The sequence below is a fragment of the Salvelinus sp. IW2-2015 genome, linkage group LG18, assembly GCF_002910315.2.
Source record: "Salvelinus sp. IW2-2015 linkage group LG18, ASM291031v2, whole genome shotgun sequence".
Lineage (NCBI taxonomy): Eukaryota > Metazoa > Chordata > Actinopteri > Salmoniformes > Salmonidae > Salvelinus > Salvelinus sp. IW2-2015.
In genome coordinates this window covers 62,970,179-62,980,888 of record NC_036858.1, presented here as the reverse complement: position 1 = coordinate 62,980,888, position 10,710 = coordinate 62,970,179, and the positions used below count along the sequence as shown (strand labels likewise).

At 43.4% G+C, this 10,710-nt stretch overlaps 1 protein-coding gene across 1 annotated transcript; it reads right to left on the bottom strand.

The window, feature by feature from the left end:
• Window positions 1-173: 173 nt before the first annotated feature.
• On the bottom strand, window positions 174-3,200 carry LOC111978393 (meiotic recombination protein DMC1/LIM15 homolog). The gene is given in 13 exon segments (XM_024147641.1): window positions 174-358; window positions 512-628; window positions 758-818; window positions 995-1,109; window positions 1,311-1,384; window positions 1,672-1,763; window positions 1,953-2,025; window positions 2,159-2,200; window positions 2,363-2,415; window positions 2,510-2,592; window positions 2,772-2,841; window positions 2,843-2,910; window positions 3,111-3,200. Coding segments are annotated over 13 exon segments (1,008 nt in total). The 3' UTR covers window positions 174-288.
• Window positions 3,201-10,710: the final 7,510 nt, after the last annotated feature.

The window sequence follows — 10,710 nt, the reverse complement described above, 5'->3', positions numbered from 1 at the left end:
GTTCCACAACGAACCGCTAGGATGGCTCCTCGAGGGGGTAACCCTGGAACTACAGAATAATGCATTCTGGAAGGTGGGGTTGAACGTAAAGCTGTCTAGCTCCACTCAGTAAACCGCTAAATATGAACATTAAAAACAGTATACTAATCAGAGTATACACATCCTTTATTTTACAAAACCCAACAACAACAAAAATTCTAACATTAAATAGTACAGAGAAACAGTATAAGTATTCAAATCAGTTATGATTTGAAAAAAGCTGCCTAATGGTGAATCCATGAGGGTCTTTCACTCTTTGGCATCAGCAATTCCCCCCGGAGTGATGGCGAAAGTGGCCTCGTTCTCAGGCATCTCAGGACTGCAGGAGACCATGGAAAATAATGAATCTATGAGAGGAGGTAGATCTTTCTCTATAGGTGAGAAAATCCTATTTGACCACTTCTTTACAATGATTTATTACTAAGGAATAATGAGAACATATATTGAGTAAGTGAACTTTAAGACAAATTACCTGTCAAATATCTTGGCGATTCTCAACTCTCCACGTCCTTTCCTCAAGCTGATTCGTGTGGTGGACGCATGCGCCAGAATGTGCCCTCCAATCGGCTTTTTGGGATCAGCTTGGAACCTGACAAAGACAAGAGAAACCCTCAGATCAGAATTACAGGCCAAAACATGTTAGAACTTTAGCCAAATGAGTGAGTTTCCGTCCAATTCCAAACCGACCCCTAGTCACTACATCAGGTTAGTCACTTACGACATCCCAGCTCCAGGGTCTGCAGTCATCTGATTGGTGACAAACACTGCAACGTTGTACTCTAGGGAGAGGAGAGAGGAAGACATGAATATCAATATGTATGAATTAATATAAAAAATATATATATCCCATCTCCATCAATCCAAGGTTTATGCAAAAGTCAAGAGTTATTCTGCTGCGATGTACATCTATTATTTCCATAGTTCCCATATAAATCTGCAAGAGCTGTGGCCAGACCTTCAGAGATCTTCTGCAGACGAGAGAGCATCTGGGCCAGCTTCTGTTGTCTCTCTGCCAGCTCCCCTCGGCCAGAGAAATCTACCCGGAACAGAGCCATGATGGAGTCTATGATCTGAGGGCAGGAATGGGAAAGACATAGAGACACAAGACATTATAAATGCTTATTACACATAATAATGCATTATATCTGTCGACATTAACTAAAGTGTTACCGAAAGATAAGTACAGTGATAGAAGTTGACATTAAGAAAAAAATACTAACATAAAACAATGTGACAGGTGATGTTGTTTATATTTTCTTTTCATTTAATACCAGAAGTTTGAAGATGCCTCCCTCCTCGTGGAATTTGGCCGCCACAAAATCCAACAGCTCCATCTGGTGTTCACCTGAAGTTGAAACCTAATTAGGTACATAGTAGTGCAGTACGGTAAGTCCAAGATGCAAGGCCCAAACCATACAAAAGCCTTATCCTCTGATGTCATAAGTACCCATTAGAAAACACAGAAGTCATCCTAAAATGTATACAGTAAAAAATGTACAAACAACAGACTCAAAATGTATACTTAACATTTCTATCTAACATTGTGAAACAGCTTTCTTCAGACAATATGTTCTCAGGTTTAGGCAGTAATGATAGAGAGGTACTGTTTAATGAGTAAGTTAGATGTCTTACTGGTGTAGACTCGGGCGTATAACACATTGTCCAGCACAGCATCATGGTCCACGTTGAACCTGTCTGCTATGTCCTTCAGCCTGTCTGGACGACTAGAGGGTCACATCAGGTTAAGGAAAACATAGGATTTCATAAGAGAATCTATTGGCTGAGTCATGTGAATAAAAAAACAATGTGATACTTATGACCCTGTATCCTCAGAAATACTTGCAATAGTACGGGTGATTTTAGACTGATGCAAATCTGACTTTATAGATTAGAGCTCAGGTAAATTAGGATACAAAGTGTTCTCTGTGTCGATGAAGATTACTTTTCCTCCTGTGTAGCCATCCTCTCCAGGAAGCTGGGCTGTGACTGGAGAACAACAGAGACACGGACTAAATGACAAGAACCAATGTAGGAATATCTGAATATTTCTGAAACCTGACTTCCAAGACAGTACAACCTAACTGGGACTACCGAAAATACCCTTCAGCCATTCACTTACCACAGAGTGTGTGAGAGAGCTGGGTCTTGCCTGTCCGAAACTCTGAGGGATAAAACATTTACTATGAAGGTATGAAGAAAAAAAACAGGTTTTATATCTGACTCAGGTCAGGTTAATGTTAGCCATTGGGCCTAAACTTCTTGTCTTATACATCATGAGCATGAGATTTATCATATCTTTGACTGGGGGACACACAGAGCTCACCTCCAAATGCCTCAGTGATTGCCATGCTCTCCATACCTCCCCCAAGTAGTTTACTGAAGACAGACGGATCAGAAGAGAAAAATAGGAGTACTGAAAATGTATTACTATGAAAAGTTATGAACATATGAGCATGTGGCGAATCTCAACTCAAACTCTATGCTTCCAGTGGTGACGCGGAACAATTGTTTCCTCTTCGCACTGTATTCAAATGCTGTCAGGAAACCTTTGGTCTAAAATAAAATAAAATAAAATAAAAATGTATTCAACATACTAGGCGACCAGCTGCAACAGGATTGTGAGTTTGCCTTACAATTGTATGTTGAATAATTTTTTATTTTTTTTTACAACAAAACTAATCATGAAAAACCAAAGTCCCCTATTCTGAAGTAGACTCAGGTGAGTCTCTCACCAACATTTTCCCAGCAGCTTCTTTGATCTTGTCCACCTTGGCCTCCGAAAGGCCCTTGATGTTACACAGATGTGGTCATCTGGATCCCCTTCACTGTGCAAATACCCACAGACTTCAGCTTCTTTAAATCTGCCATGTTCTGTATGGATGGAGGGTGGGATGGAGGGAGAGAGAACGAGAGAGAGAGAGTGGGGGTTGTTTACTTATTAGTTTTGAGGTGTAATCTTGAGTTGGTCTATCTACCTACCCATGACTAAGTATCTATAACATATTATACACTCTGTCAAGGGTCAGCGCTGTCTAACCACTGTCCTTGACCTTGTTTTCAGATATACTCACAATTCCATGCTTCTGTAGGGTGTCTATGTCTTGGAAAAAGGACTCCTGGCGGTAAAGAACATGACAAAACAACCTCAGTTTGAAGTCCATGTTGAGAAGTAACATATGATCTGACTGTCTGACACCATTTAGGCCAGATGGAAGTTACCATCACCAAAAAATATATTAGCTATGTTGTTTGTTATCAATGATAATCAAAGAGTTGTAGCTAACTTCCTAGCTACAACAATCCATTCTACCAAGAAAAACCTAAAATGATGCTAGTAGTAGCAACGAGATGGCTAGTGGCTAACAAAACTGACAACCGTAGACAGGCTGGCAAGCAAGCTAAAATCAAAGACTGTACAGTATGAAGATAGGCAAACACTGCTTCTCCAATAAAGAGAAATAGTAATGGTGTCTTTTTGTAAGCATTACCTCCGCCATGGTTGTTTGAACAAAGCCTATGGGGAAAATAAATGGCGTAATTTGTAGTCTTTGGAGGAAAGATGTTTTCCCGCACTCAGTCCGCTAATACAGGACTAGTAAAGACACAGTGCATTTATTTTGTGATTTAAAAAAAAACTAAAAGTATTTGAATGTTTACCAGCATTTTCAACTTGAGTCTAATAATTATCTGTACAAAACAGTTAATCTAAAACCAAATGTATTAGTCACATGCGCCGAATACAACAGGTGTAGACCTTACAGTGAAATGCTTACTCACAAGCCCTTAACCAACAGTGCAGTTTTAATAAAATACCTAAAAAAGTAAGAGATAAGAATAACAAATAATTAAAGAGCAGCAGTAAATAACAATAGCGGGGCTATATACAGGGGGTACCGGTACAGAGTCAATGTGCAGGGACACCGGTGTCGAGGTAATTGAGGTAATATGTACAGTGGGGAGAACAAGTATTTGATACACTGCCGATTTTGCAGGTTTTCCTACTTACAAAGCATGTAGAGGTCTGTAATATTTATCATAGGTACACTTCAACTGTGAGAGACGGAATCTAAAACAAAAATCCAGAAAATCACATTGTATGATTTTTAAGTATTTTAACTTTGCAATTTTATTGCATGACATAAGTATTTGATACATCAGAAAAGCAGAACTTAATATTTGGTAAACGAACCTTTGTTTGCAATTACAGAGAATCATACGTTCCTGGGAGTTCTTGACCAAGGTTTGCACACATGCAGCAAGGGATTTTGTCCCACTCCTCCATACCAGACCTTTCTCACAGATCCCTTCAGGTTTCGGGGCTGTCGCTGGGGCAATACCGGACTTTCAGCGCCCTCCAAAAGAATTTTCTATTGGGTCAAGGTCTGGAGACCTGGCTAGGCCACTTCAGGACCTTGAAATGCTTCTTACGGAGCCACTCCTTAGTTTCTCATGGCGTGGTCGTTTCGGGTCATTGATTGCATAGAATGACACAACAGCCACGACCCAATCTTATGCTCTTACTGGAGGAAGAGAGCTGTTGTGCCAAGATCTCGCGATACATGGCCCATTCATCCCTCCCCTCAGATACGAGTGAAGTCGTCCTGCTCCCTTTCGCGCAGAAACCAAGCATCCCCACAAGAATATGTTTCCATACCTCCAATCGCTTCACGGCTTAGGATGGTGTTCTGCTGAGGTTTATAACTCATCCTTCTTCTTCTCCCTCAACATCGCTCGAGTGGAGTTTAGCACCAAAAAGACTCAATTTTTGTCTCATCATGACCACATGACCTTCTCACCATTTCCTCTGCAATCATTCAAGCATAGTCATTGGCAAATCTATAGCGGGCCGACATGCCTGGCTTGAGCAGGGGACCTTGCTGCGCTGCAGACTATTTAAATCCATGACAGGCATCAGTGTGTTACTAATGCGTTTTTCTTTAGACCTGTGGTCCCAGCTCTCTTATCAGCTCATTGCCAGTCCTGCACGTGTATTCGGGCTGATCCCTCAACCTCCTCAGCAATCATTGACGCCCCACGAGGTGAGATCTTGCATGGAGCCCCAGACCGTAGGATGATTGGACCGTCATCTTGAACTTCCTTCCATTTTCTAATATTGCGCAACAGTTTGTTGCCTTCTCAAACCAAGCTGCACTTGACTTAATTGTCCTGTATGCCCATCCAAGCCTTCGTGCAGGTCTAAACAATTTATATCCTGATGTCTTACACAGCTCTCTGGTCTTGGCATTTGTGGAGAGGTTGGAGTCTGTTTGATTGAGTGTGTGGACAGGTGTCTTTTATACAGGTACGAGTTCAAACAGGTGCAGTTAATACAGGTATGAGTGGAGAACAGGAGGGCTTCTTAAAAAGAAACTAACAGGTCTGTGAGAGCCGGAATTCTTACTGGTTGGAAGGTGATCAAAATACTTATGTCTTGCAAATAAAATGCAAATTAATTACTTAAAAATCATACAATGTGATTTTCTYGATTTTTGTTTTAGATTCCGTCTCTCACAGTTGAAGTGTACCTATGATAAAAATTACAGACCTCTACATGCTTTGTAAGTAGGAAAACCTGCAAAATCGGCAGTGTATCAAATACTTGTTCTCCCCACTGTACATGTCGGTAGAGTTATTAAAGTGACTTTGTATAGATAATAACAGAGAGTAGCAGCAGCGTAGAAGAGGGGGGGGAGGTAATGCAAATAGTCTGGGTAGCCATTTTATTACAAGTTCAGGAGTCTTATGGCTTGGGGGTAGAAGCTGTTAAGAAGCCTTTTGGACCTAGACTTGCCGCTCCGGTTCCGTTTGCCGTGCGGTAGCAGAGAGAACAGTCTATGACTAAGGTGGCTGGAGTCTTTGACAATTCTTAGGGCCTTCCTTTGACACTGCCTGGTATAGAGGTCCTGGATGGCAGGAAGCTTGGCCCCGGTGATGTACTGGGCCGTACGCACTACCCTCTGTAGTGCCTTGCGGTCGGAGGCCGAGCATTTGCCATACCAAGCAGTGATGCAACCCGTCAGGATGCTCTCGATGGTGCAGCTGTAAAACCATTTGAGGATCTGAGGACCAATGCCAAATATTTTCAGTCTCCTGAGGGGGAATAGGTTTTGTCGTGCCCTCTTCACGACTGTCTTGGTGTGCTTGGACCATGTTAGTTTGTTGGTGAGTGGATGCCAAGGAACTTGAAGCTCTCAGCCTGCTCCACTACAGCCCCGTCCATGAAAATGGGGGCATGCTCGGTCCTCCTTTTCCTGTATTCTACAATCATCTCCTTTGTCTTGATCACGTTGAGGGAGAAGTTGTTGTCCTTGCACCACACGGTCAGGTCTCTGACCTCCTCCCTATAGGCTGTCACATCATTGTCGGTGATCAGGCCTACCACTGTTGTGTCATTGGCAAACTTAATGATGGTGTTGGAGTCGTGCCTGGCCATGCAGTCATGAGTGAACAGGGAGTACTGGAGGGGACTGAGAACGCACCCCTGAGGGGCCCCCGTGTTGAGGATAAGCGCGGCGGATGTGTTGTTACCTACCCTTACCACCTGGGGCCGGCCCGTCAGAAAGTCCAGGATCCAGTTACAGAGGGAGGTGTTTAGTCCCAGGGTCCTTAGCTTAGTGATGAGCTTCGAGGGCACTGTGGTGTTGAACGCTGAGCTGTAGTCAATGAATAGCATTCTCACATACAGTTGAAGTCGGAAGTTTACATACACTTAGGTTGGAGTCATTAAAACTCGTTTTTCAACCACTCCACACATTTCTTGTTAACAAACTATAGTTTTTGCAAGTCGGTTAGGACATCTACTTTGTGCTTGACACAAGTCATTTTCCTAACAATTGTTTACAGACAGATTATTTCACATATAATTCACTGTATCACAATTCCAGTGGGTCAGAAGTTTACATACTCTAAGTTGACTGTACCGTTAAACAGCTTGGAAAATTCCAGAAAATTATGTCATGGCTTTAGAACATTCAGAAAGGCTAATTGACATAATTTTAGTCAATTGGAGGTGTACCTGTGGATGAATTTCAAGGCCTACCTTCAAACTCGCCTCTTTGCTTGACATCATCCACCATCTGTGAATTGATCGCTCCCCATCTAGCTTCAGAGTTTGTTCTGTTAGGTGACCTAAACTGGGATATGCTTAACACCCCGGCAGTCCTACAATCTAAGCTTGATGCCCTCAATCTCACACAAATCATCAAGGAACCCACCAGGTACAACCCTAAATCCGTAAACATGGGCACCCTAATAGACATTATCCTGACCAACTTGCCCTCCAAATACACCTCTGCTGTCTTCAATCAAGATATCAGCGATCACTGCCTCATTGCCTGTATCCGCTACGGGTCCGCGGTCAAACGACCACCCCTCATCACTGTCAAACGCTCCCTAAAACACTTCTGCGAGCAGGCCTTTCTGATCGACCTGGCCCCGGGTACCTGGAAGGATATTGACCTCATCCGTCAGTTGAGGATGCCTGGTCATTCTTAAAGTACTTCCTCACCATATTAGACAAGCATGCTCCGTTCAAAAAATGCAGAACTAAGAACAGATATAGCCCTTGGTTCACTCCAGACTGACTGCCCTCGACCAGAACAAAAAACTCCTGTGGCGAACTGCAATAGCATCGAAGAGCCCCCGCGATATGCAACTCTTCAGGGAAGTCAGGAACCAATACACGCAGTCAGTCAGGAAGCAAAAGGCCAGCTTTTTCAAGCAGAAATTTGCATCCTGTAGCTCTAACTCCAAAAAGTTCTGGGATACTGTAAAGTCCATGGAGAACAAGAGCACCTCCTCCCAGTTGCCCACTGCACTGAGCTAGGTACAACGGTCACCCACCGATAAATCCGTGATAATCGAAAACTTCAAACAAGCATTTCTCAATGGCTGGCCATGCCTTCCTCCTGTGCGACTCCAACCCTCGCCCATCCGCCCGCTGCTACTCGCCGTGTGTCAATCGGAGGGACATGTTGTCCGGTCCTCTGGCAGTCTCTATGGGGGTACCACAGGGTTCAATTCTCGGGATACTCTTTTCTCTGTATATATTCAATGAGTGTTGCTCTTGCTGCGGGCGATTCCCTGATCCACCTCTACGCAGACGACACCATTCTGTATACTTCTGGCCCTTCCTTGGACACTGTGCTATCTAACCTTCCAAAACGAGCTTCAATGCCATACAATGCCCTTCAATGCCCCCCCCCCCCCCCCCCCTCACCCCCCCCTTAAAAGATTTAGATGCACTATGTAAAGTGCTGTTCACTGGATGTCATAAGGTGAATGCACCAATTTGTAAGTCGCTCTGGATAAGAGCGTCTGCTAAATGACTTAAATGTAAAATGATACAACACTCCTTCCGTGGCCTCCAACTGCTCTTAAACGCTAGTAAAACCAAATGCATGCTTTTCAACCGTTCGCTGCCTGCACCGCACGCCCGACTAGCATCACCACCCTGGACGGTTCCGACTAGAATATGTGGACATCTATAAGTACCTAGTGTGTCTGGCTAGACTGCAAACTCTCCTTCCAGACTCATATTCAAACATCTCCAATCCAAAATCAAATCTAGAGTCGGCTTTCTATTTCGCAACCAAAGCCTCCTTCCCTCACGCCGCCAAACTTACCCTAGTAAAACTGACTATCCTACCGATCCTCGACTTCGGCGATGTCATCTACAAAATAGCTTCCAATACTCTACTCAGCAAAACTGGATGCAGTTTATCACAGTGCCATCCGTTTTGTTACTAAAGCACCTTATACGACCCACCACTGCGCGACCTGTATGCCCTAGTCGGCTGGCCCTCGCTACATGTTCGTCGTCAGACCCACTGGCTCCAGGTCATCTACAAGGCTATGCTAGGTAAGTGCCGCCTTATCTCAGTTCACTGGTCACGATGTCTACACCACCCGTAGCCGCGCTCCAGCAGGTGTATCTCACTGATCATCCTAAAGCCAAAACCTCATTGGACGCCTTTCCTTCCAGTTCTCGCTGCCTGCGACTGGAACGAATTGCAAAAAAATCTCTGAAGTTGGAGACTTTTATCTCCCTCAACAACTTTAAACATCTGCTATCCGAGCAGCTAAAACCGATCGCTGCAGCTGTACATAGTCCATCGTATATAGCCCACCCAATTTACCTACCTCACCCCCATACTGCTTTATTTATTTACCTTTCTGCCTCTTTTGCACACCAGTATTCTCTACTTGCACATGATCATCTGATGATTTATCACTCCAGTGTTAATCTGCTAAATTGTAATTATTCGATTTATTGCCTACCTCCTCATGCCTTTTGCACGCATTGTATATAGATTCTCTTTTTTTCTACCATGTTATTGACTTGTTTATTGTTTACTCCATGTGTAACTCTGTGTTGTTGTCTGTTCACACTGCTATGCTTTATCTTGGCCAGGTCGCAGTTGCAAATGAGAACTTGTTCTCAACTAGCCTACTTGGTTAAATAAAGGTGAAATAAAAATAAATAAATAAAATCATAGGAAAATCAAAAGAAATCAGCCAAGACCTCAGAAAAAAAACTGTAGACCTCCACGAGTCTGGTTCATCCTTGGGAGCAATTTCCAAACGCCTGAAGGTGCCACGTTCATCTGCACAAACAATAATATGCAAATATAAACACCATGGGACCACGCAGCCGTCATACCACTCAGGAAGGAGATGCGTTCTGTCTCCTAGAGATGAACGTACTTTGGTGCAAAAAGTGCAAATAAATCCCAGAACAACAGCAAAGGACCTTGTGAAGATGCTGGAGGAAACAGGTACAAAAGTATCTATATTACACAGTAAAACGAGTCCTATATCGACATAACCTGAAAGGCCGCTCAGCAAGGAAGAAGCCACTGCTCCAAAATCGCCATAAAAAAAGCCAGACTAGGGTTTGCAACTGCACATGGGGACAAAGATCATACTTTTTGGAGAAACGTCCTCTGGTCTGATGAAACAAAAATAGAACTGTTTGGCCATAATGACCATCGTTATGTTTGGAGGAAAAAGGGGGAGGCTTGCAATCCGAAGAAAACCATCCCAACCGTGAAGCACGGGGTTGGCAGCATCATGTTGTGGCGGTGCTTTGCTGCAGGAGGGACTGGTGCACTTCACAAAATAGATGGCATCATGAGGCAGGAAAATTATGTGGATATATTGAAGGAACATCAGTCAGGAAGTTAAAGCTTGGTCGCAAATGGGTCTTCCAAATGGACAATGACCCCAAGCATACTTCCAAAGTTGTGGAAAAATGGCTTAAGGACAACAAAGTCAAGGTATTGCAGTGGCCATCACAATGCCCTGACCTCAATCCTATAGAAAATGTGTGGGCAGAACTGAAAAAGCATGTGCGAGCAAGGAGGCCTATCAACCTGACTCAGTTACACCAGCTCTGTCAGGAGTGTCGTGGTAATTTCCTGTATTACTCAATAAAGAGAGAGAGAGAGCCAACCACACACAAGTCAGAGTTAAATTATATATTCCATCTTTAATATATATACAAGCTTCACCAAAGCCCTTTAATGACTCTCAGATCAATTCAGTGTCTATAAATGAATTCTCTGAGAGTGCTTACAAAACAATTCTTAGTTTCATTTATAGCCAAGATACACCCCTCTCAACTTACAAAGAATCCTTTACCCGAAAGAGGAGTATCCTATCGCTAGACAG